This window comes from Haplochromis burtoni, unplaced genomic scaffold (assembly GCF_018398535.1).
Source record: "Haplochromis burtoni strain Fernald_Lab_line unplaced genomic scaffold, NCSU_Asbu1 Contig_16, whole genome shotgun sequence".
NCBI classification, from domain to species: Eukaryota; Metazoa; Chordata; class Actinopteri; order Cichliformes; family Cichlidae; genus Haplochromis; species Haplochromis burtoni.
The window spans coordinates 1,665,209-1,690,517 of NW_024582377.1; the positions used below are offsets into that span (position 1 = coordinate 1,665,209).

Sequence of the window (25,309 nt, forward strand, 5' to 3'; positions counted from 1 at the left end):
ATTTGTTTCTTTTAACTGTGGTGTGCTCTGGGAAATTCTTAATACCTTCTAGAGATTATACGGTAACTCCCAAACTCCCATGATTATAATTAAGCCTGACTTGGTTATAAAATGAGCAAATAGCAATTTAGTTTTGCATCGTGTGAGGGAGCATCTCTGTGTGTTCCCTGTGTCTCCGCACATCTTTACATTTCTAAATATACTTGTGATGGTGCTTGTGAGTTTGAATATATACATGCGTTGTGCATGTGTGTGTGTGCGCGTGTGTGTGTGTCAGGGGAAAGTGCTGCAGAGGAAATGCACATATTGAAAGTGTTTGTTTGGGCATGGAGACTGCTATCATCTTTCTTCTTGCAAAGAGAAAAAAAGAAGACAAAAAACACACACACACAAACATTCCCCCATCCATTCTTTCTCTATCTCGCACTCACTCTCTTCAGCTCTCTCCCTCTCTCTTTCTGTATCACTTACAAAGGCAGCCGTTTCCTCCAAAATGAGGCCACGTACGGAAGGTATGCAAATGAAATCATTGCTCGTGGATTAGAATGGGACACCATATACCCTAAATCATGATTGTCAATCATGGCTGGGGATTAAGGGATATGGGCTCACAGACCTAAAAAAGCAACATTTCCCCCCTCAGGCAGATCCCCATTGTGAGAAGCTCTGAGGAGGAGAGGGCTCCACAGGGGAGGAGAGCAACACTGGAGCACTAGTGCCCCCTTCTGTCTCATGTTCACCGCACCGTTTCATCATCAAACACAGCCAGCCTCAACAGAAATAAGAGGCTGGCACACACAAGCCTATTCATTTACATTCGATGTAGCCGCGGGCAAAAACTTGATTAGACAAACGCACATGCTTTGGTGATGCAGTGTTTCATCTTCAGTGGAGGAGAGAGAGACCTCATTTGTTTCTCTGGCAAGTGTGCAGGCTTGGTTCAACATCAGTGGGTTAGGAGGGCCAAAGGCCTTACAAACGTAACAGATGTTTGTTTGCCCTGTGAGTGAATGTGTTTAACACCAAAGTCCCTTAAACATCACAATCAATTTGTTTTTTATACCGTGATTTTAAAATGCTTCTGCAGTATTTTTCTTAGTCCTGCACGCACCAACATGCCAATAATGGAGTGCACTGTATGGAATTTAAGCATGTATTGTACACTATAATAGCAAGACTGGACCAGCTGCTAGAATTCCTGATAATTATCGATAATGCACAGTAATATTAAATTATATATTATGACGGTAAGTACATCTACATAAAATAATTAAGAGGAAATGTGCTTAATGTTGCTGCAACTCGAGATTCCTCCTTCATATTTAGGAAGTAGTGCAGCTCCTCACACAGAGACATGTTTAGTGGATTGTGTGTGCAGACCCCGGAGCCCTCAGCTAGAGTGCCAGTCTGTTCCTGTGGAGCAGTCAACCAGACAAACCCAGCCAAGAGAGAGCAAGGCACAGGCACCGGGCCAGGAAATAGCACTGGAAGACACTCCACTACAGCAGAGAATTAATAGTGTTTTTAGGAGATGGGGAGGGTGGAGGAAGAAGGGCAAAAAAAAAAAGCAGAACAAACAAACTACTTTGTGACATCTTCAAGAAACTGGTTGTGTATGATTGCAAGAATCAAGGGATTATTAAACCCCATTAGATAATAAAAGCGAGCAAAAGAGGAGAGTTGGCACCGTTCACATCCTGCACAGTGCAGCCCTCAGCTGCCCAAGACTGAAGGTGGCGTGGCACCTGTGCCTTTTTGGCCCTGGCATCGCATGGGCAGGAGGTCAAGGCCAGGGCAACATCTGCATCGCATCAGAAGGCCTGGATGTGTGCCACCAAAGTCTCTCACAGAGGAATTCTGAAGAATAGATTTGAAAAAGACCACAAAAGCCTTTCTTTGAATATCCACCATAGATGTATAAATATGAAGATCCCACTGTTTTAATAGTTTTTACTCCAATTCAGCTCATATGTAAACTAGCTAATCAGGATACAGTGATCCCATCTGTTGCGTGATTTCTAAACATCGCTCATTGTTTGCTTCGAAAATGCTAAGAACGGAGGACATTTAGTCAGACAAGATGTTCTCCGTGAGGCCAAAACACTCATGGATCTAGTCACAATTACTGCCTAATTTTAACAGGGGGGATCCTTAATCCCAGACTGTCTTCCACAGCGAGTCCACCTGAGTCATCTTTTCACTGGTGGGTAAAATAAACCAGAAAAATTGATATGAGCCACAAGCACACTAAAGAGCAAATCATTATGCATCATTAGGTGAAGATTTAGTTTAAACGTGTTTAGCAGGAATTAAGCAAAGCTGTTGTTGACATGGATTGACTGCTGTAATGCTTTATTGTCAGGGCTCCAGGAGGCAGAGAGAGGGACGGCCTAGTTGGGGAAGCAGCAATGCGCCGAAAGCAAGGATTTATGGGATATTGGGAGAACTAGCCGGGTGAGTGGACAAATAAGAAGCTACGGTCGATGATTTGGCAGAGGAGACAAAGGAGGGAGGGAGATGCATAAAGACAGCAAACAAATAGTGTCAGAGAGCATTCAACTGCAGAATAAAATTAAAAGCATTGGTTAAAAACCGGATGCTTGAAATGTGCACGTAGAGAGGTTCTATTTGAAACTACTGTACTACAGACAGAATATAATTTTCTCACCTTCAAGAGATTTGGATTTGTGTGGATTAAAACCCCTTAGATTACAAAACAACCATTTTCAATGAGAGCCTCTTTCACTGACACCTGGCTAAACAAAGCTTGATCTAATAGCACGGTTTAAAGATTTAATTGCACAATGGAAGGTCAAAACGATCAATATTGTAGGTATGATGATGATCACAGTCCCGGTATAAATTCAAAGCTAACTGCACACATCTTGGCATGGTTTCCTTGCACGGGAGCAGATATTCTGCTATCTGAATACAAAAGCGGCGGACAGGCACGAAAACAGGAAACAGTTTTAACAGAAAGTAAAAATCAAAAGTAGAACGACACGTTCACGGTCAGTTCAACCACAGTCTTTCTGCTGTCCTGACACCAGCGTATGTTTGTATGTGTTGGAGTCTTTATGTTTCTGAATGTGTATGCAAGAGCTGCTCAAACTGACGAGTAAGAGAGGACAGTCTTATCCAGCTCTCCAGTGTTGACAGTTTTACTAATCCCCTCCACCTGCTCAAACACCCACCCCAAAAAATACATCCCTCCCCCTTTTCCATGTGCCTGTGCTGGGAGTCCCTGGGGCCAGGCTGCGCCTCTGCCTTCGTCTCCACACCAGTTATCGTCTCTGGCCTGGCTCCGCTCCCCTAACCCCTTCCCGCGCCACACACATTAATCGGCGCAAAAACAAATAGTTTTCAAATGTTTGGAAAAGACCCACTGTTTGCATCAGGGCCTAACAAAATAATTTTTACAAGCTATCCAGTTGTGATTAGGGCTGAGAGAATTGAATTTATGTGGCATTGATAATATTAATATTAGCCTAATTAATTATGTTGTTTGAACTTGCACAGCACCGTGTGTACCCTCTACACAACACTAACCAGCTGGCGCTGGAACTGAGCTTTCAGCCATCTCTATCTCCCCAGCTCTCCCCCAGTCCATGACTACTGCACACAATTCATCAACTCGTAGATATCTAATCCCCTCTGGCTCTGCTCACTTCCTGAAGTCTAAGAAAGAACTTTACTCTGGTGGCAAGAATTCCTATGAATACTTGATGACTTCTATAGACAGACTGTTTCATCTCACTTTGAAAGTCACATTTGAAGAGAACTCAGCAAACTTTCTATTCACAGCTCCCCAATTTATGAAGGATATTCATAGACGGACAGTAATAAAATGCAACAGATTTTTATTGGGTCACTAATTAAGGTAAACAGCAGTACAATGAGAGCGACTTTGTATAAGAGACAGTTTTGGGCATTAGGTACACGACCCTTCGTCTTTCTCAGTGTAGAAGCTCCCTAATAAGCCCTGTGTGAAGAAGTCCCTTCTTGCTTGTTTCCTTAATCATTAGAGGTCCACACTGTAGTGTCTCCTGACCCAGAAACACTGCAGATCAGACTGACAATGTCTTTGGACTGTGTGCCCCACTGGATGAGTGAGTGTTGATCTGTGCAATTACAGTGACACATACTCAGTGACCCATCACACCAATCATCTAAGCCATAAAGAGACCACCCAAACCTACAGAGAGGTTCTCAGACCTGTTTGCAGCTCGGATCACACTTCTCTGAGATGGCCTCTTGACCTGTAATTTGTGGTCAAGGGTCAAAGGTTATAGAGGTGGTCATGTGTCTCTCTTAGCCAGACAGACCTCAGATCTCATGCTTAGTCAGGCTGTCTCTGTCTGGTTTCCTACAGTTCATTACAAGGGGTAGCTGTCTGCAATGCACAGAGTGACGACAGCCTTGACTTTACAGTGTGATTGTTGACAGATTCCCTTTAAAGCAGCTTTCGGGTCCACTTCTGTGCACAGGTGCAGCCACAGAATTTATATTTTTGGCACAATAAAAAAAAAAAAGTGTTTCTTTTTAGATAACCATAGAAATGAGTAATGTCCATTTACTTAGATTTCAGATATCTTTGCCATAGATTAGTATTTAAAAACAATTGAAATTAAGTCAATAGACATTTAAATTTCTTCAGCTTGGAGAAATAAACAATGGGAAAAAAAGGTAAAATGCACACATTCAAGGAGCACTGGCCCTTGTCTCCATGACGCACAAAGCAATCCCAGTACAGTCTGTATGCTAGGGCCAGACTGATGCATTCACTGAAGCAGTAATGGGTATCTTCAAGATGCATCATCTCATCAAAGCATAATTTACTGGACGGAGCTCAGGGAGGTGTTGAAACAGTCATTAACTGAAGTGTCTACCGAGTCGAGCTGAACGGTAATCCACTCTGAGCTGGACGAAGGCGTGCAGGAGGTTTCGGTCCAGATTGGTTAGCTGCTCACCTGAACAGACCTGCTTCAGGTTATCAGGGGCAACCACCAGGAGGTTACAAAGGGCATGGAGTGTGTCAAAGAGCTGCAGCACCAGAGGGACCTGAACGACAGTGAAGTACAAAACTGTTTACATACTTTAGGTTTTTATACATTTAGATTAAATACAAATGTCTAATATTTGCAGACTCTCTGTGAGAATTGCCAGTTTTTTCATATAATATAGTTAATTGTGAATAGATTAATTTAATTTATTTATTTGCTACATAACATGATACACGGGTCAAGTTTTTTTTAAACCTCTACATCAGTGTTTTCCCCCCCAACCTTAACCCTAGTCCCCATATGTTTTTGTTTGAGGTAAACAAACTGCGAGCAATAGTCTACAAAAATGCCAGATTTAGTAAAAATGACACAAATTACAATAAAATGCATACATGCAAATTTATATTTATAAATGCATATTCTTTTTTTAGTCATCAGGAGGTTAAAAAATCTAATTTTCTGAGAATTTTTAATGGTTCATCCTTTACGGGGTTAAATAATTAATAATTAAAATGAATTGTCTTGTGGACTTTTAACAGCTGTTCTGACAAAAGAAGCAAATGTACACGTTAAACACGGAAAATTTACAATGCTGTTGGTCCATGTATGTTTAGACTGAATGTTTAACAAAGGAAAATAAGCAATCAAATAATCAATGATGGAAATAATTCTTATTTGCCACCCTTCTTGTTTGTACTGAAAGATTAACAAAGGATGCCAGAGCCTTTATTTATGGATTGGCCTGACCAGTTTATTTAATAAAACATCCCAGGTAGAGCCTTTGTAGGAAAAGCCATGTTTGCCCTGTGACCAGTGCATTCTGGACCTATGCTCCACCCCCCACCCCACCCCACACTCACCCTGAAGTCCTTGGCGCATCGTCGGTATTCAGCCACGTCGCAGATGGCCAGCATCCCTCCCATTGAGCTGTAGCTGTATTGCTGTAGATGCTCATGGATGAGCCGGTGGAAACGAATGCCCAACTCCGTCAGCACTGTGTCCACATTTTTCCCATCCATGGACTTCCGCACGTGCTCCACCTGCCGACTGACGTAGGCACATACCTTGGAGCAGGCCTGTCAGGTGGGGGGTACACGAGGAGAAACATGGAAAACACGTTCAGTCCGACACACTATCTGTATTTAGTCGAAGAAAAACTAGGTGTGGATTTGATTTGCAAGTTTCCTTTGCTAATTTGTTTAGTTTTGAATGTGAGCTCCTTAAAGCGAGCTGAAGATTTTTCTCTCTTACTGTAGTGTACTGGATCATGACATTGTTTTCATCCTCAGGCCTGAAATCTGTCTTCTTCTGCTCTGTTGCCAAGATGTGCTTCATCTGGCCCACCATGCAGTTTAGTGTTCTGTGTGCAGCAGGGAGAAAGATTAAAAACAAAACACCCATAAATGTCTTTTAAAACTACTTGCTATTTCATTACAGACAAAGTATTAGAAACACACAGACCTGTCGATTCCTGTGTCCAGTTTCACTTCCATCTGCTCTATCACCTCTTTTTTCTTGTGCAAACACTCTGCCAACTTTGGAGATGAGCTAAAAACAGATTAGGAAAGGTAAATTCAGAAAATCTTTTTACTACATGAATAAAAGGTTCATCATCTTTAACCCTTAACTGACCTTATCAGAGGCATGAGCTGGTCATTAAACTGTTTGTCAAACAAATGAAAGATAGAGTTCGCCTGCTGAACCACATCCAGGAAGTACAGGTTGGCATTCTTTGCATCAGGTGAGGGAATTGCTGTAGAAGAGAAAGAGAGAAAGCCAGACGATAGGAAAAAAAAGGTGGGTGAAAGCATGAATCAACATGATTCACAAAGAGCAGAAAACCACTAGTGCCTGATGTCTACTTCTTGGCATTAGAGAAATATAATGCATGAAGCAGAAATTCTCAGTAATGTTCTATTTCAGTGTCAGACAGTGAGGAGAAAGTAATCAAACCACAGGGACATCAATGATCCATTTCCTTAATGCAGAATGTACCTAACGAATTGAGCACTGGGATGTACCAAATGCATGTTTAGTTCCACTGTAGCTGGCTGAAAATGATAAGCTGCTCCCTTATTATACAGTCCCATAGAAAATGTAAAGAAGTGCCAAAAGCGCAGCCTGCATGGCATCAAGGTAACTTGGATTTTTCACTTTTTTATATGGAACAGACATTAATGGGCACATGTAACCAACCGCAGTAAGTGATGTCAGAGCAGGTGTCGAATCAAAAACGGAGGATGTGGCCTGCCAGGTAACATACTTGATGGTTTCAACTCATGTGGAGCAAGGAGAATGATGATGGATCTTCCACATGCAGCTAACAAATTGGGATTTATTTTGCCTTCGATAAAATGATTTGTGTCTGTCACTATGTGTTAGTTCAGTGATAGACTGGTGCCTTGTCCAGCGTGTACCCTGACTCACCGAATGACAGCTGGGTTAGGCTCCCCACCAGCACTGAATTCGATGTGTTTCCAGCTTCCTTTGTTAGTGTTTTGTTACAAATAAATGTAAGACAGAAATATTGTATTCATCTGGTTTTCCACACCTAATCTGCTCTGGTTCAACAGTTTGAGAACCACTGGACTAGACCGTTATCAAAGTTTGATTGAAAAGCTTTTCTTACAAGATGGCAAGGAAGACCTGGATCATCCTTGCCAGTAAATTAAAAGTTTTAGTTTTAGGACACAGCTATAGTGAACACTGCAGACAAACATTATGGTTTTAATGAGCTAAATTGGATTTACCTGAGAGGCCAATCTCTAAGGCGTAATCAATGTGTTCTACACAAAGGTGGTCAACCAGTAGCAGGAAGATTGAGAAGGCATTCTTGGGCAGGTCAGACGGGTCTGAAAGCTGTGCAACAAAGAAAAATACGCATTTAAACTTTTTCAAAAAACACAAATGCAGTACAGTTAGCGCACCGCTAGTAAACATAGGGCAGAAAAGCCTCACCCTGTGGCATCTCTCAAAGGCATGGCGTGTCTCCTGCAACAAATTGACAACCAGCTCCGGAGAGAGAAAAGTCTCTCCGTGGGTATCAATGCTAGGGCCCAATGGAAGATTGGTGCGTTGTCTGATCCGTTCCTTCAGATCTTGAATACTGTTACAAAAAACAAAAGTTAAATTATGTTTTGTTTTTTTACCAGTTAATCTTTTCTTTGTGTAAAATCAAATGTGTAAAAGTCTGACCTGCCAGCGCCCACTGGCCGTTTCTGGTGATTCTTAGAGTCGTAGTATCGCTGCAGAATCATGGCACCTCGAGTGCGAAGGTATTCTCTCTCCATGTCAATGTAACTTTCCAAGTATGAAGAAAAAATGCTCTTAATCAGCTTGGAGAGGAACGTATGCTTGTCTGAGCCCAGGTTGAACTCTGTGAGCTTTGTGGCTAATCCTGTGGTCCTTCAAAAGGGAAATAATCAGAGTCATAAACAAGAACAATGGTTTCTGGGTACCCATGAAGTGAACTGAATTAAAAGTCAGCAAGTTAATTACCTGGTGTAAAGGTCATAGAGATTCTTGAGGTATTGTTCTACATCTGAGTGTCGAGTTTCATCCAGTTTTTCTTTAACATGTGCCTGCAGACACAAAGCCAGTTAAATATAACCAAAGACAGAGTAATACATCAAACTCTTCATTTCAGTAGAAATACCTGTAATTTGTTCTCAAAGATGTTCTGGATGAGTTTGGCCATGACAGTCTCAGGACTACTGAAGACCTCGCCCACCTGCTTATTGACCCTCTGGCAGAGGACTGCCGTGTCCTCAAACACGTCATTCTTCATGTAGGCACCCTTACAAAGACAGATGACATCAGCAACATGTAAATGTCTGCAGACATTACTTGAAGCAATACTACCAAGTGTAAGAGGAACTTTACACACTCACCTCCTGACACTGCTTGATGTAGACGTCCACACAGTGTGCATAGCCCTTTTACGAAAAGACACAAGCATTACATCGCTGTGCAACATTTCAAGGAAGTGCTAAAAATTTAAATCATACATGATTAATATGAACAGAATGGGAATCACAATTATCCTATTAATTTGACCAAAGGTCAAATGTGGACACTGAACCTATTTTCTAGGTTACCTTGAAATGTAATAGAACTGCTGCAACCTCCCGCATACGTCCAATCTCACCCCTGCGCTGAGCTGCAGTGAACTCCTGGATTAACTGCCGCTCCAGGTCATGGTATTTACCTGGTTAGAAAACCAAACAACCACCAATAAATTATTAGATTTTATATTATATTATATTATTACAAAGGATTACTAGGATTTCTGATTTGACTACTCATAAAATGTGGCCTGATATTCATCTAAGTCACAGACACCAATAAACACAAGCTGATTAAATTAATGATACACAAACAGTTGTACTTCATGTGATTTAAAAATCAACACAGTGCAGGCTGGAAAAAGGAATTAAACTCTTAAATTTAGTTATGCATCTTAATGGCAAAAACCTCCAACAGATGAGGATGGTGTGCATCAGCACACATCAGCATGCCCCCATTCGGAAGCCAAAAAAGTTTACAGGTCACATCCTACAGCATAAACATAAGTCAACTTACATAAGTCCCATTTTCCTCAGTTTTTCCACACTCCACAGTTTCATATAGAGACACCTTTATTGTGAAATGTCATTGTTTCCCCCTAGATTGGGAGACATCCAGGCCCCGAGATAGAAAAGAGCATACTGATGATCTAAGGGTTGAGTGCTAATGTACTTTCCTCTTTGCACAGACTTTTGTGTGTATTTGTGTTTATTATTAAAAAAAAACAAACACCAAAAAAACAACTTCTTTCTCATTAGTCCAGGAAACACTGATCAACAAGTGTTCTGGGATACCTAAATGGACTTCAGTAACCTTGACATATTGCACAAAGTTGTTTTGTGAGGGCAGAGGTTCCATTTGTCCTTCCATCAGCACATTGTCATTTACTGTTTTTCTTAGACTGGAAATAAAGTTACAGAAACAAACATTTTTGCAAAGTTTTGATATTTCTGCAGGTGTTTTCTGTAAGCCTTGTTTGGTTTTTTTCATTCTTTATGTACACACACTTTTGCTCCTGGTCTGAACTCTGTAGTACATTCACTACTCATGACAGCAGCATCAGGCCTGGACAGATGACCACCCGGGTCTTCAGAAATACTTTTACAGGCTTTTTAATGTTCGGCCCCATGAAAGTTATTGAGACTGAGGGATGGTTAAAACAAACAGTGTTTGTTTAACTTTAATAAGGTTTTCTTCATTGGAGCAGTGACTCAATATTCAATGTTCAATAATGTTTCTTCAAATGAAGAAAACTTGGTCATTCCAAGTAGTTTACAATAGAAACACTAAATGTGGGTGACTGTCAAAAACTTACTTGCAATTTTTGCCTTGACATCTGCAAACCTGGCAGAGAAAAACAGTAAATCAATATCAATGACATTTTAATCTATATACTAGTAAAATAAAAAAGTAGACTATTTTTAGAAATCACACGATGCTGTAAAGATTTAGTGTTGTGATTACACTGAGAGGAACAAAAGTAATACTCTGAGTTCCTCTTGTATGTCACTGCTTTTGTCTAAAGCTGCCTTCAGGATGCCTGACTCACCTGTCGAATGGCAGCTCCTGGGCAATGAGATGCAGCTTCTGAATGATATCAGCAGCTTCCTTAATCTGAGGAACAGAGAAAAAGTGAGAGTGGGTATGTATGTGTGTTTATGAGAGAGAGATATCAGGTGATGGAAAAAGAGTGAGAGCACAGCGGGACCATATGAAGTGGACATCCAGAGAAAAAGTGGGCAGGCCGCTGGCAGTGTTTCCCCTTGGGGGATCATCATCTTAAAGCAGCCCTCCTCCACCTTCCCGTGTTGAACAGGGAGCTGATAACAGACAGGCTGCGCTCACCTGGGCATCGGCAGCAGCAGCAGCGGAAGTCCTGACTTAGCAGCACATCCAACTCTTTATTGGCATGCCTTTTCTGAATAGGCTGTAATCCCACAGGAGTCTAAATCGCCTTCAATAATCTGTCCGTCCAGGGATATCTGTCTAAAAAAAGGGGGCCCTGTCGAGAGCCGCCCCACACCCCCCCACACCCCCCCACCCCTCCTGACATACACGCTGGCTGAAAAAAAAGCCCCAGACCTACGAAAGGCCCGCCGTCCGCAACTCCTCTGTTCCCGCAGATGCCTGCCTCAGCTAACATCATTACTCTGCTCCCGTGAGGAGGATCCAGCCTTTCTGCTCGGCGAAGGTTTTCTAAGTATCTGTCCCCCAGCTAAGATTAGCTAAATCCCATGTAAGTAATGTAGCCGTCTCCCTGCAGTCAGGGTTTAGCAGCACTTGTCTCCACGCTGGCGGCCCAGCCCTCCCTTTCAGAAGGATTAGCAAAGCCATCCCCCTTCAGCTATTCACTTGCAGCTTTCCTCTTTTCCCCCTCATATGGAGGTATGCTCAGGAAAAAGGAATCTGGACAGATATTTCTGCATGCCTTTCCAGAAAACCAGCTCCATCTCCAGCTTTCGTCTCTGGGATTGACCCCCAGACACACTTCTCAGCATCCGCTAATGACATTCCTACTAACAAGAATAAATCTAAAGCATCTCAGTCGCTCTGCTGTCACTACAAAACTGCAAAATCAAACTTTTGGCCACTTGTCTAACATCGAAAAGGCCTCTGTGTAGACTGACACTGGGTAAAAGTGTGCATATCTTTTCCCAGGATGTATGTCACCAGTGCCCTTGCGTGCACCACCTTGCTACAAGCTCTCTTCTGCTGTAACGTGACACAAAGCTGAGGGCCATCCAAATTCTCTCTCCCAGACAACCTACTGTAAATGCAATTAGTTTTGACATGAGCATGTTGACATCCATGCTAGTCAATCAGCCAGCTATTGTCAGACAGCAAATGACAGTTTATTAATCCAAATTAGTCGAGGGATCCAACTAAAGGGATAAACTTAACAAATTAATATGGATGGTTTACCTCGTAATCCTGTTCATTCTCACCTCCAGCAGTATCACAGCAGGGGGGCCCCCGACAGTGGTCACGCATACACACCTCCACTGATGTGAAGGGAAAGAACATGTGCAGCATACTTACCTTGTCTGGGTTGTTAAATACATCGCTGCGTAGGTCTCCATCCAAGAACTCGTTGAAGTAGGTCATCAGACGCTGAGCTTCTACAGCTCTCTGGCGAGGCGTGTTCACCCCCTCCAGCTGGTCCCCCAGGTGACAAACCTTAGTGGCCACATAGCTGATGTGCTCGTCGAGCTCTTGGAAATGCTGAAAGGCCACCTGATATCATGCAAAACAAAGAGGATGTGAAATAAAAACACACAGAAAAAAGTTTTTGGAATGACAGATAATATAATCTTTGACAGCTCAAGGGCTTTGCAGTGGGTGTGATTGGCTCCTTTCACCACACAACACACCTGGTTGCTTCTCTGCAAGTCTTGAACTTTGTGGGCAAATTCCTTGGCCTCACGATGACACTGATGCTCAAGCTTCTCCACCTTCCGCTGGATCTTCTCATCCAATTGCTTCAACTCCTCAATGTGGTTCTGAAACTCCTCCAACAGCCTTTAATGGGGGGAAGAATGCATGTAAGTTTCCACTTGGTAGTTCTTCAAAAAAAATAACAGGTAAAAGATGCAGAAAATGCCCTTAGTTTAGAATAGTAATTTGGTACCGCAAGGTTAAATCTGTCCCACTGACCTCACAGTTACAGTTAATAGTTAAAGAATAGTGCCAGATGCTTAATTCCTGGGTCCCCAGGCTTAAGAAGCTCTGAAAACTAGCAGCTTCGTCAGCTGCATTTTAAGTGCCACCAGGACTGCAGAGCAAATGTTCTAAGTCAGCACCACATTTCACAGAGTAGGAAACATCCCAAAATGATGAGTGTATAATCTTCTGACTAATTCCCTCAGCACTGGCTAGAGCTTAAAGACATCTCCCATCCTTTCCCAACAGACACTCATTCCCTGGCTGGTGACTCACAGTATGGTGGCCTCCACAGATATGTTGTCTCTGACTTGTAGCTAAGAGTATCCGAGGAGGTGGCGGCAACAGTTTGTGTAGTGAGAAGATAAGCAGGATGCATCTGTGGCACAGTTAAACTGCTGTGGCATTTTTGCTTACGAGATGCAGGCCTGTCCCCAAATATAAACATCACAACAAATATGGGGAAAAAAGATGCAAAAGACTTTAATATTTATTTCTTGTTTTTCTCCAACCCGAAACTTTAAATGAGTGGAGAGGAGATCCAGGTGAGCTTTGTGAAGCAAGGAAGGACAGCTTCTTTAGAAAGTCAGTCTGTTGACTGTTATAAAATAATACAATGACATAATGTAATTGAAACACTAAAATCTAAAATATAATGAATTATTTCCAAGTATTTTAACAGGAAGCTTACCCTAAATTATTATTAAAATATGTTTACTGAGAGAGAAGAAGATGGTTTATGTGTATTTAATGGCTACAGAGAGAAAATGGTCTTGATTACAGAGTCTAATTAATTTAATTAACTGCTCAAAAATGAGTGGCACTATGGCTAGAAAGACAGTATGCATGGTTAATGCTTTCCATTTGTAAAAGTTGAAATATTAATTCATGAATAAGGCATCCTTTTGAGAACATATTTATTATTATAATAACTAAAAATAATCAATTAAATTTTACTTCCTTTTCAATAAAGATAATGGATGGAAGGAGATCTTATACGCTATATAATCTAAAACTTTGAGCTAAAATGTGGTGCATGTAATTCTTATAAACTACGACCTTATATTAAGGATAAGAGAGACGCTACTGCATATGTAAATGACAAGTATCTATAGTACCTTTTGGGGTCAAACGCCTCGGCTCCTCCTTTGGAGCCTCCCCCAGGAGTCCTCCATGCCAGCCTTTCAATGTACTCATCTGCATCAAAGGGCTCCTAAAGGGGGGAAAAAGCAATGGGAGAAAAGTCACTTGGCCCAAAATACTACAGTCGTCTACAAAAGGATGGTAAAAGATTACAAGATCGGGTAAATTGTAAAAGGTTACTAAAGTTACCTGTGCTGATTTTATTGCATACAAACAGCCAACAACATTGCTATTTCCTCGAATAAGCGAACTCATACAATTAGACAATACGTGTCCTCTTTTCTCTCACTTTAACAACAAGAAACCAACGTTTCTCCTCAATGCTTGAGTTATTATTAATTCTTAATTACGCACTCAATTGATAAATACGGTCGGCACTGTTAGGGTACCGTTAATTGTAGTTAGCCCCTTAGCTAGCCTGACAGCTAACACAGCTACCCGTTGTCATTTTACCTCGAACAGATGAGCTGTCGTCGCCATGTTAAAGATTCAGCTGGCGGTGCGGTGAAATAAAACCTAGGAGATGGAACTCAAAGCCGACTTCTGCATTGATTTGGTGGTTTCGTACAGTTTTGCCCTTTGTTGACAGCTAGCTGGTTGGCGATCCAGCTTCCTGTATGGGAGAGAAGGGTGGGGACAGCCGCTTGGAAGTGCGCAAGCGCATTTGTCAGCTGATTGGACGTAGTTGTCACATGAAACAACAAAAGCAGGAAGTAAGTAGCGAGCATCAGCGATGTTCATACAGCGAGGCAAAAAATGAATTTAACACATGCACAGGGAGATTTAAATATTAGATTTTGACGCTTTTGTTTTTTCCCCCATAAAGTCGGGAGTTTGCTGTAGCCGGAGAAATGACTGTACGTGGTTTGTGGATTATTTCTCACGAGAATGGAGGAAATCTGTCAATACGCTTTTCTAGGTTTGTGACTTCTAATTATTGTCACATATATGCTAACGTAACATATTTTTTTCGGATTACTTATAGATCGCTGTGTTTTGTCATGTCTTGTGTCTCCTTCATCAGGAGGTTTTCCACCGTGGAGCACCGTGCAAAGAGCCTGGCAGGTTCCTCATATGTAGCAGTCCCAGAGGAGAGTACTTTCCTGCAGCTCCTGCTCACTGAGCTGGGGCTTTCAGACTCAGGTAAGAATTATGTAGCCCTCAGAGATGACTGTCTTTACCGTCCACGGTCACCAGCCCTGGAGCTGCATGTGGATGGACCTGCAAAAGGAATACTTTGGCCTGTGTTGACTGTCTCGCAAGGGCCTCTCATTCTGGCGTGTCTGCCTTTAGTGGATGTCCCTCCTGATCCGCGGCCACCTCTGGCCAGTCTGCTGTCAGTCTCACAGGGTCTCACACTTCTGGCAGGCCTACAGACTTTTCTCCTTGGCTCAGGGAGTAAGCCTGATAGTGAAGGGCTTGGCTCTCGTCTGGCAATGGTGCCCTCAGTCCTCCTGCAGGTTTGTCCACTTGGCACACCCCTTGATGTCCCCCTACCTGGGACACCTGCTACACCCACAGCGCCCACTTCTGTTGGAACTCAGAAACAGCCAGCCTGGAAGACAGGACTACACCGAGGTCGAGCTGTGGTTAACGTTGGACTGATAGAAACAGTGCGGTCCATGCAGTATGGTAATCGAAGCAGACAGGACCTCTGGGATGTTTATGGCACCGTGACATGCAAAGTAAGTCCGCAATGTAAATAAAAGTGATTAATGTTATAACTTCTGGAAATGATTTATTTAGGATTATTCTACATTTCTACCCTTCTTTCAACAGTGTGAAGTGGAGGGGGTGCTCCCAAATGTGACAGTGACTCTATCACTGCCACCAAATGGTTCTCCACTGCAGGACATCCTGGTCCATCCCTGTGTCACATCTCTGGATTCGAGTATCCTGACTGCCAGCAGTGTGGATAATTATGATGGCTCAGCTTTCTCCGGGCCATACAAGTTTCCCTTTTCCCCTCCTCTAGAGCCCTTCAGACTATGCAGCTATACTTCTGAGGTATGCATACAAATTCCTTGCAGATATATTTTCATTTTGTAAATGATTTCTGCTAAAATCTTAATTTCTCACCAGGTTCCTGTTCCACCCATACTTGGTTCATACCAACTAAAGGAAGAGGAGAACCAGCTTCGCGTGTCAGTAACCCTCAAACTTCATGAGAGTATAAAGAACAGTTTTGAGTTCTGTAATGCTCACCTGCCATTCTTTAACAGGTAAACTACACAAAGTTCAAAATCACTATTTCCTCGTGCTTTATGCTTTCTTTACAAGCATAATATGATCCAGTCATAAATATAATTACTGAGAGCCCTTTTAGGAGTTTAGAAATTGTTGAAAAATCAAATGCACATGTGTGTGCAGGAAAAAAAATTTAATAGAAAACTCTTTTAAATGTTTTTAAATCTAATTTAGCAGAGTTATAGTATCTTGCTTGTGTGTGAGAGACTATTAAACAAACTGCACTGTAATTCAGCTGTGTTCTGTAACCTCTGTTAAAAAAATCCGATTTAATTGATTGCCTGCATACTGTCTCTGTGTGCACTGTGCAGGGATCAAATGGGTGTTGTAGATATGAAGGTAAGCTCTGGACAGTTGGATGTTTCAAAAGAGAAAAACCTGCTTGTCTGGGTCCTGGGTAAGCGTTATGCTTCAGACTCTCCCTATAAGAAACAAAATCACTTTCACTGCATCTGCATACTTTGAAAAAAATGGATGACTATTTTATTCTCAATGATATGTAGGGCAAAAGTTCCCAAAGTCTCGTGAGGTTACGATGGAGGGTAAGATCAACTTTTCTGGACCAACACCAGGACCTTCTGACCCACTCTGCACAAAACTTACTGCTTATGTCAAAGTAAGTTATTATGTTTCATAATTGCCAGTAGCCAAGGATCGTCACCCATACTTACTACTTTATGGTCTTCATGTACTACTCACATTAATGTAAGACGAGATAAAAAGATTTATTACTCCTCATCAGTGGCTTTTTTCTTCACAGTTGCATTTCAAAGTGCCTGACATGACTTTGTCTGGGTGTTATGTTGACCAGCATTCGGTGCAGGTTTATTCTTCTGCCAAGCCACGGATTGTAACATGTAAGCTTACAGTAAAAAAAAAAAATTTTTATAAATATTTGTCTCTTGCGTGACCCTGACAGCTGTGCCTGTCCTGCCCTCAGCCCGAGAACTTCAGTCCAAAGAGTACTACATATGGAATTCAACAGGTACAGCTCCGGTATCTTCTGGACAGATGATGATGTAGGATGGATTCACAAAGAGGGGCTTTGTGGACACTGCACTGTGTATTAAAGAGACTGAAAATACTGTAACGCACACACAGTGATGTACGACCCAGGACCCAGCGTCCCGGGTACAGCTGGAAGTAAAGAATTTTGACCCAGTTAAATTATTATTATGGTACCCTGTTTTACAGGAGAGTTATTATCTATTATCTACTCACATGTGCAAAGGCACTTCACAATATGCAAAAATCAACTGGATTACTGCTTTTAAAGAACTACCTGCACCTGCAGTTCAACTTCTTTTATCCCCCAGTCTGCCGCAGATATATCCCATTGCAGACACAAGGGCCACCCCTTGCTCTGACAGTCGCACTTCAGTGACTCTCCATCAGCCGGATAATTAGCAGCTGGGGCCTTGTCATCAGCTGTTGTAGGCCTGGAGTAGAGGGGCGGCTGGACTGTGAAAGGGAAGCCTGATTCGGCCAGTGTCTTGGCGACAAAACCTTCTCTTTTGAGCTGGCAGGAGTCCACACCCATACCAATCACTGGCCCCCACCTCTTTTGACCTCAGCTTTGCCCTGTCAACTAGTAGCTAGCTGAAACACACAAACTCTCCAGCCTGACTGTGATTGAGCGCTGACCCTCGGGCCCTTCGAGACTTGAAAGCTGTCGGTCTCATTCTGTGAGCAGGACCTGCCTAATTGGTGAAAAAGTCACAAGGATGGTAACTGTTGAGTTGCCTCTCGAGGTTACAGAGGAGGTTTTTTAACTAATTTATGGTGCAGCCTGCTGTAAATGATTTTGATCTTTTATTGATGTAACACAATCATCAGAGTAGCCCTCTATGTATGCTTCGATGCATAGATAAAACGGCTCAAATCGGCGTTTGGTTCCAAATGCTTCCCTCAGTTTATCAGCACATTACCTGAACTATGCATGTAACATTTCTACTACACAAGCTCCACCTCTGTGCATTAAGTTGAATGAATAACTAGCTGATGAAGGGTTAAACCAGAGGAGATTGTGTCCCAACTATTCCACAGCAGCCAGACTCCTCTGAGTGGCCTCATTGTCTGCCGTTGGCCTCTTGTGCCCCTTGCTGGTCCAAATGCTACATTCTCACGTGGATTTCCACTCAGAAGGCTGACCATGACCAATCCTCTGTCAATTGGAACCAATTGCTCACACGGCATCCTTCACCTTCTTTTTATGTAGCAGTATGGAGTGGCAGACACCGAGACCTCTCGGCTCTCCCCCTCCACGATGATTTGGCTTTAAGGCCCAGTGTGTGTGGTTAGCGAACTGGAAAAGGAGAAGGGTTTTTTTTTTTTTGTTTTTTTTTTGAAGAGTTGGGCCACTCTAAATCTCCTCAGTGTCGCAATATGTGGTCAGTCTGGCTCCTCAAGTCTGCAGTTAGTGGCCTCTCACTGGCAGACTTTGCTTTGTTGATTGAATAGCTTGCTAAGTAGATGGACTCATTTAATGTGTTGCTCTGCTCCAGTGCCTTCTGTCCATACCTCTGGGCATTCAGCTGAATTGTTCATTTATTTAAAATGTGTTTACTCTTGCATACATGCATACAAGAAACAGATTTACACTTTAATCCTGTAATAATCAAAATAAAGATCATGTGGGCCAAACGCAGCATTTTGGATTGTTACAAATCGTTTAAAACATCATGAAGTTTGGATACTAAAATGTTTTTGCACACCCACAAAAGAATTTGCAATTAAATGCCAAAAAATGCTTCCCACTTCTCTGTGGATGTTTGAATTACTGTGTGTCCCTCAGCCCAATAATGACACCCAGTGGCAGATTACAATAAAAGTCACATTAGCATGTATTTATGTCTTTAATACATTTAATAAAGTGAATTTCTTCTGTTTAAATAGTTCTACCCAACCACTGCAAGATTATCACTGCTGATTAAATTCCTCCTGCTGTGTAGTGTTCATTTAACACGCTGGGCCTGGGGACCAAGCAATTGAAAGCTTCTGTTGTTCCAGGTGTTTGGTAGGAGTCCAGTTCCTCTCAGCCAGTCTAAGTCTGCTTAGAGTCGGCCTCAGGGAGGCCACTTCATAAATAATGGTAGAATTACTAGCTTCCTGTTTTCAGTCTGAGCGTGCATTTGCTTTTAAATAACAGAATATATCTGCAGACTGAAAGGTTGTTGTTGTTTTTTCTTTTGCACTAACTTTTATCCCAAATGTCTAATAATGGACCAGAAACCTAAAAAGAAAAAAAAAAAGTCGATTCAAACCTCTTTTAGCTAAATAGTTCATTTTTGGATGTTTGTTGTCAATATTGCAGGGAGGCTAAAGTCAATGTTCCAGCAGTTTTTCTCACGTCATCGCATTTCTTTCACCAATAGAGGGCGCCATAAACTCAGTCATGAAAGCCAGAACATGCAGTAGCTTCCAAACATCAAAAAGTTTCATCATATTGTTAATAAAAGTTGGTTCCAGAACACGCATGGCAACTTTGTTATCATTTCTGAAAACTGAAATTTGGTATGATAGCTTAAAGATCCTGCTTCTGCTTCTTATCCTGCCTATCTGACCGTTTCATCCTGTGACCTCTGTGCACTTTACTTCAGTTCTCTGCATCAGTTTCTCTTCAGTTGTCCAGTTTTCCATTTTGTTTTGCTGTTTTCAAAAACATCTGCCATCTCCAGTTTGTTGTGTGTGTTTTTTCCTTTAGTCTGTGCTACATCATGAACTCTGTCTTCTTTGACTGTATGATCGAGCTTGTGTTGTAGCTGTTTTTCTGGACAGGTTACACTTCAAAACCAAAGGAAGGGAAAGATATTGGCTCCAGAAGGCAGCCGGGGTTTCTTGTGGTCTCATTCCAAAAGATGTCTCTCTCAGTGGGTTCTCACGAGTTTCAGCTTCTGGATGCCTTCTGCATTTGGATCTCCATCGAAAAGGACAAATAAAAGAAGGCAAGTTAGGTTGGAATACACCACATTCAAACAGAGTATGTATTAGATCAACAATTTCCAAGCCTGAGGTTAAATGTGTAGACTGTATCTTATGTCTTCTCTGCTGCCTGACATTTTAGAGGTGAGCTTGAGAGGCAGCTCTCTGAACCTCCAGAAACCTGCCCTAGAAAGGGTTAAATAAACTGGCTATTGAAATCAACTAAGTTCATTTACTCCAGCACTGTAGTGAATTATAATTATGAGTTATTTGTACTTTACTGAAATATTTCTAGTTTGCTTTGTTGCATACTTCTGCTTCACTGCCAGGAAAATTCCTTTAATGTCTCTACTACTTATGTGCTATTAAATGCTCAGTATTTTCATATTGTTGTAAAGATATTTATAATTAAAGGAACTGACCCATCAGTTTTCATTGGAATTGGTGTTTTGTAGGTAATGGAAGAGTGGATGCTGGGTTTAAAGCCAAACACTCTAAAAAAAGAGAAAGAGTAACACAATTGTGGAGTCTATGCTTTTATTTGTTTCTGCAAGTTTGCATCTCCTGGTGGGAGCTTTTCTGTTCTCTGTAGCCTGAAAATAGATCCCGTTGAGGGCCAGTCATGGCTGTAGACCACCCCACTTTCCACTCTACTGGCACTTTAATCAGATCCACTGGGAGACAAGAGGAAGGGCTCAGACTCACAGCTGCCTCTCTCTCCCTCCTTTCCCATCCACCCCATTTTTTCTACCCTCTCCCACTCGCTCTTAAGCACCGTTGCAGACTGTTAGTAAAAATGTATGATTTAAATTATTGATGCTAAAGATGCACTTCACCTCTTCCATACTTTGTCAAGATGCTTTACCTGAATTACTTTGCTCGTGCCTTCTTGGCAGGTTGTAAAAAAACGGTGAATATCCCCATCTGTGAGGTCCCTGTCCTATAAAAAAAACCATCAAAATTCCTTATTGGAATCGTTTGACATAGCATGAAGGTGACAGTGGGTTAGCAGTGATATTTTTATTTATTTTTATTTATTTTTTTATTACTTTGGCAATTTGATTGGCAGTGCTTGTGTGGCCAATTTTAAGGGCCAGCAGTTGCAGTGCCTGAGGAGAGATAATGACGGGATGTCTGGGTAATAATCACAACCAGTCAGAGACAATAATGAATGATGTCTCCCAGAGTCCCAGCGCAGATGTGAAATGTTTTAAAAATGAACCAGGCAGCACGACTAGTCTGTTTTAGTTAAATATATTAGGCAGCTACTTTTGCCAAGCTAACCCAAGGTCTTCTGGGTGGAGGAGAATGAATGATGCTTAAATTGCACACACAAACACAAAATCAGTAACACATAGTGATGAGTAACAAAACAAATAAATCATAACTGGGAATGAAATTTGGCGCAGACTGACCTGAAAGCAAAGAAAGAGTTATTTCCTGCTTCAGTGGAGGAAAGGTTGTGCTTTTCTCTCCCACAGATCCTGGTGGCAGCTCCACAGCGTGTGGCAGTGCAGGGACTGTCCATTGTGGTTTTGGCTTCTGAGTCTTTTCTTGCAAAATATTACATGGGGCCACTTTATGCAATCCTGGTCTGGAGTGTGTAGAGCCCATTGTCCTGCTGTCGGTCCAAGAAGCTGAGACTTGCAAAATACTTCTCGGTCCAAGCTATTTATGTAAAGTTTAATGGTTACAATATCTGTCTTAAAGTTGGGTGTTACAAATGACCTCAGTCACATGATGGCTCTGTGAGCGTAGACCCACTTGTGCTAATATTTCTTTTCCTTTTTGCCCTGTCCTATAAAAAATGTCAGTAACTTCACTTTTAAAGGAGTCTTTTCAATTTGCATCATTTGCTTCAGCTGCTTCCAAACCCAGTGGTCTTCACATCCTCAGCAGCTTTCAAACTTATGATTTGTCCTGGAGCGTTGTTGTGTGGCACCCAAGTAAAAATGTGGTTAAAAGAGTAGGTGTACACTCCATCCCAACCTGACTTTCACATTATAATGAGCTAGGTTTCTATGGCAACTCTCCCTACAGGTTACTTTGTAACTCATAAGTTAATGCTTGAAAGAGCCTGTTATTTTCCTGCACCCCCTTTGCTATCTGAAAGCCCAGAGGGAGCAGAGAGGGAAATTGTTTTCTGACTGAAAAATATGACTCCAGTAGAGCTCATAAAAGCACCGGGGTAGGAAAAAACTGTTACAGTCCTGGTTCCTATTACACTGCATACAGGAGTTGTTGTGCATTTTTTTTCTGTGCTTGGTAATATTTGGAATTTTTTTAAAGACTGGTATTGTTTTTGTTATCATGCTAGCAGCATGGATCTGGGGATGGCAGTCCCAGTCTATCAGTGTGTTGGTATACTGCTTTCACCTGACTGAAATATTGTGTCAAACAACTACCCAGTGTGATTTTGCAAAGCCACTTGCGGTACCCAATTGCATGATTATAGCGCCACCTTGAGATGGATAGATGTTTAAATAAAAGGTATTGCTAAAATATCTTAGCAATCAATGACAGCAGGTGCCCGTGTCCCGTGGCTGCTAAACAAGCCCAAATCATCACCCCTCTACCACCGTGCTTGACGGCTGGTATGAGGTGTTTCAGCTGACATGCTGCATTTCTCTTTTACCAAATGTGGTGCTGTCCATTATCACCGAACCCCTCCACTTTGGTCTGGTCTGTCCAAATTGTCCAGTTGTTCCAGAAGTCTTGTGGTTTGTTCACATGTAACCTAAGCCATGCGACCAGGATTTCTCCTGGCAACCCTTCTAAACAAGCCATACTTGTTCAGCGTTTTTCTAACTGTACTGCAATGAACCTTAATATTTAACATGCTAATCGAGGCCTGTAAACTCTGAGATGTAGCTCTTGTATCCTCGGACAATTGTCGAATTGTATTGATGCACGCCTGAATGCTCCATACAAGCAAAACTGCCAAAACTTGTGCTTTTATAGAGGTGCTCACACTTGCTGATGATCAAACAATCAAGTGCATGTGAATAGCAGCACCTGACTGCTACTTACCCTCTTTATTTCAATACAGGCATTATGGGTGTTTTCACAGGACTGCATATAGTTGTACTTTTTTAAGCATGACTGTATGTATTTTACAAAATACTTTTTCTGCAGCTAAAGATTATAAAAGACCCCTCTGATTAATGTGTTTTATCAGTTTCTAGCTGGATACCAGTGACCATTATGAAAGTACAATTTGAACATTGCATTTTTTTCCTTTTGCTTCTTCGACATCATTTATTTTATTATGTTAAAATGCCACCACAGTCGTTTAGCTGAAACTGTCATCTCAGCAAATGCTTCATTAGAGGTTTCGACTCACTGACTGTGCTCCACCATAACAGCACTGTAGTGTGACTCTTGGGATTGTCTGTTTTTCAAATAGTCCTACTGATGATCTCAGTAGGACTATTTGAAAAACATGTTTCTCACCATGTTATGAGATATTTAAAAAAAAAAGCACAGTGACAAGATCATAGCATATGGTCTGTAGGAAACCATGTCCCGTGAGCTTTGACCATTGTTAGACATTTTCACCATTAATTGTGTGTATCTGTGAAAAAGGAAAAATTACAGTTAACTGTCAGTTTTCTGTGTATTGTGTATTTGTGTGTGAGAAAGCGAAGAACAGCACGGAAAAGCATTGTAATTCTCAAAGAGAAGAATTCTGGAAAGTCATCACTGCTGAATCAGAGCAACACAGAGAATACTAATACTGAATGAATCACACTACTTAATTTTGCTAAAAATACTTGTCCATGAGCAGTTAATGGTCAAAGGGACAACAGTCTGCTTTAGTCATTCTGATAGGCGTGGTTCCATCTTTATAGACTAGCTTGACTAATATTATATATTCAGTAAATAATTTGTAATGGCAGAGAAGTGTCAAATAAATATACAGTCAGTTTGTCAGTCTAATATTAATACCAAAAATGTGACCTCATGTCAGAGCTTTGCTTAGAAACAGTGGAGCCGTTGCTTTGCTCTTTGGGATGTGAAGCTTTTCCAGCACCATTATCTGTAGATAAATGTATACGAATGCTTTTCAGTTATCCAGGCAATAAAGTTCTGAAGCTAGAAGTTTTTCCAAAAATATTAGAAATACATACATGTGATCCTCAGTTAGATGCAGCTTTTTTGTGGGTTTTAAGACTTTTATTACAAAATCAAAAGATCCTGTACATTAAGCATAGTATAATCATCATTCTTCTATATAATGCTATTCAGTAAGATTTAAAATTATTACTCTTATTGATACAGATCTAAATAAATATCATAAATATGTGTAAGACTGAGCCAAACTGGCCCTGCTGATAGTTATATTCACAGAATACAGTCTGCAGAGCATCTCAAGGGGGAGCCAGTCAGCTCTTGGTTTGGGTGCGTGCGAGGGATGGAGCGCGGCAAGTATGTCAAGAAAGTAAATAACACTTTCAGCTCTTTCAAGTTGCATGATCCCTAAATGTTTTCAGTTTCCCCTGTTGTTGTGAAGTGATAGAAACAGTACGTCTCCAGAGTGAAGTTTGAAGTTCAAGACGTTACTGCCTCACTTCCTGATAGATGAGTCCACATGGACTGAGCGTCCCACCACACCTCCAGTGTGGGCTCTGGAGAAATGTGGAGTTTCCAGACTGGTTAACGGAGGTTACTATCAGAGCATGTCATGCCAAGGGAATGGAGACAGTGCCATTTGCGCGACTGCGGCTTCGAGTGTGGGTGCTGGAGTCTGTGAGCTCCTCGCCGTGGTCCTCTGACTTTTTGTCCGCAATGGTGGCCAAGAAACGCAGAGTGACTGAGTCCCATTCCTCTGGTAGCAGCATGAGCAGGAAGCCCAGGCAGATGATGCAGGTGGCAGCCAGTCGCACCACACTGAAGATCACCTCATGTTTCAAAAGATCTACAGCTAGAGGGAGAGGGGAATAAATATGGGTGGGAACAAAAGAGGGAGCCAGAGAGCAGGATGGGGATAGAGAGTGTGAAGGATGAGAGAGAAACACAATCAAATCGAGATTAATTACATAAAGTAAGATAAACCACAGGACAGTGCGGCTGTAGGGGGATTAGTGTAACAAATGCAGCTTATAATCAGCGCAAGCAATCCACTTTATCCTCTGTGTCTTTGTGGTCTGGAGCCCTGGGACAGGTTCCCGTAACCCACTGACCTTCATACAGACCATTAAGGAAAAGAACTCGTCTGCAGGCATTTGTGTTGCCTTGGGAATCTGATCCTCCCTTAGCAAGAGGATGGT

The 25,309-nt window shown here is 41.9% G+C and overlaps 3 protein-coding genes and 1 long non-coding RNA gene across 8 annotated transcripts in view; 1 reads left to right on the forward strand and 3 right to left on the reverse strand.

Moving 5' to 3' along the window:
- Window positions 1-3,843: 3,843 nt before the first annotated feature.
- On the reverse strand, window positions 3,844-14,460 carry exoc5 (exocyst complex component 5). Its single transcript, XM_005916749.2, has 18 exons — window positions 14,325-14,460; window positions 13,847-13,941; window positions 12,440-12,587; window positions 12,108-12,302; window positions 10,618-10,682; window positions 10,384-10,412; window positions 9,101-9,210; window positions 8,894-8,938; window positions 8,659-8,799; window positions 8,502-8,584; window positions 8,199-8,408; window positions 7,962-8,109; window positions 7,754-7,862; window positions 6,636-6,756; window positions 6,465-6,551; window positions 6,255-6,363; window positions 5,864-6,079; window positions 3,844-5,061 (listed from the first exon to the last, which is right to left on the reverse strand). Exons 1-18 carry the CDS (start codon window positions 14,349-14,351, stop codon window positions 4,873-4,875), a joined length of 2,127 nt encoding a protein of 708 aa, XP_005916811.1. The 5' UTR covers window positions 14,352-14,460; the 3' UTR covers window positions 3,844-4,872.
- Window positions 14,461-14,468: 8 nt separating this feature from the next.
- On the forward strand, window positions 14,469-19,588 carry ap5m1 (adaptor related protein complex 5 subunit mu 1). 3 transcript variants are annotated; one of them, XM_005916748.2, is made up of 10 exons: window positions 14,469-14,584; window positions 14,698-14,790; window positions 14,896-15,014; window positions 15,165-15,556; window positions 15,651-15,878; window positions 15,954-16,093; window positions 16,430-16,515; window positions 16,622-16,734; window positions 16,879-16,975; window positions 17,059-18,811. In XM_005916748.2, the coding sequence occupies exons 2-10, from the start codon at window positions 14,723-14,725 to the stop codon at window positions 17,139-17,141; spliced, it is 1,326 nt and encodes a 441-aa protein (XP_005916810.1). In that variant the 5' UTR covers window positions 14,469-14,584; window positions 14,698-14,722; the 3' UTR covers window positions 17,142-18,811. The 3 variants fall into 3 exon arrangements, with proteins under 3 accessions (XP_005916810.1, XP_005916809.1, XP_014187425.1); XM_005916747.2 differs by having other exon boundaries at window positions 14,896-15,556; window positions 17,059-19,588; XM_014331939.2 differs by lacking the exon at window positions 14,469-14,584 and having other exon boundaries at window positions 14,591-14,790; window positions 14,896-15,556.
- Window positions 19,589-19,694: 106 nt separating this feature from the next.
- On the reverse strand, window positions 19,695-22,141 carry LOC121814097. The gene is made up of 3 exons (XR_006054065.1): window positions 21,455-22,141; window positions 20,905-20,979; window positions 19,695-20,034 (listed from the first exon to the last, which is right to left on the reverse strand). It is a non-coding gene; the product is annotated as an uncharacterized LOC121814097 (long non-coding RNA).
- Window positions 22,142-22,636: 495 nt separating this feature from the next.
- slc35f4 (solute carrier family 35 member F4) overlaps window positions 22,637-25,309 on the reverse strand; it is a 37,018-nt gene continuing 34,345 nt past the window's right edge. For 2 of the 3 annotated variants that reach the window (XM_005916750.2, XM_005916751.3), the window contains exon 7: window positions 22,638-24,963. In XM_005916750.2, the coding sequence (XP_005916812.1) occupies window positions 24,722-24,963 (242 nt within the window). In that variant the 3' untranslated portion in view covers window positions 22,638-24,721. Of the gene's footprint in view, window positions 24,964-25,309 lie in introns of all 3 variants that reach the window. The other variant, XM_042218219.1, reaches the window with a different exon arrangement.

Coding starts and splice junctions, on each gene's coding strand:
- exoc5 (XM_005916749.2), bottom strand. CDS start 14,351: ATGGCGACGACAGCTCATCTGTTCGAG. Junction 12,303..12,439: donor ACTTGCAGAGAAGCAACCAG/GTGTGTTGTGTG, acceptor GCATGATATCAG/GTGGCCTTTCAGCATTTCCA. Junction 6,757..7,753: donor CTTAGAGATTGGCCTCTCAG/GTAAATCCAATT, acceptor TCTCTTCTACAG/CAATTCCCTCACCTGATGCA.
- ap5m1 (XM_005916747.2), top strand. CDS start 14,723: ATGACTGTACGTGGTTTGTGGATTATTTCTCACGAGAATGGAGGAAAT. Junction 16,735..16,878: donor AACTTACTGCTTATGTCAAA/GTAAGTTATTAT, acceptor TTTTCTTCACAG/TTGCATTTCAAAGTGCCTGA. Junction 16,976..17,058: donor CAAGCCACGGATTGTAACAT/GTAAGCTTACAG, acceptor TCCTGCCCTCAG/CCCGAGAACTTCAGTCCAAA.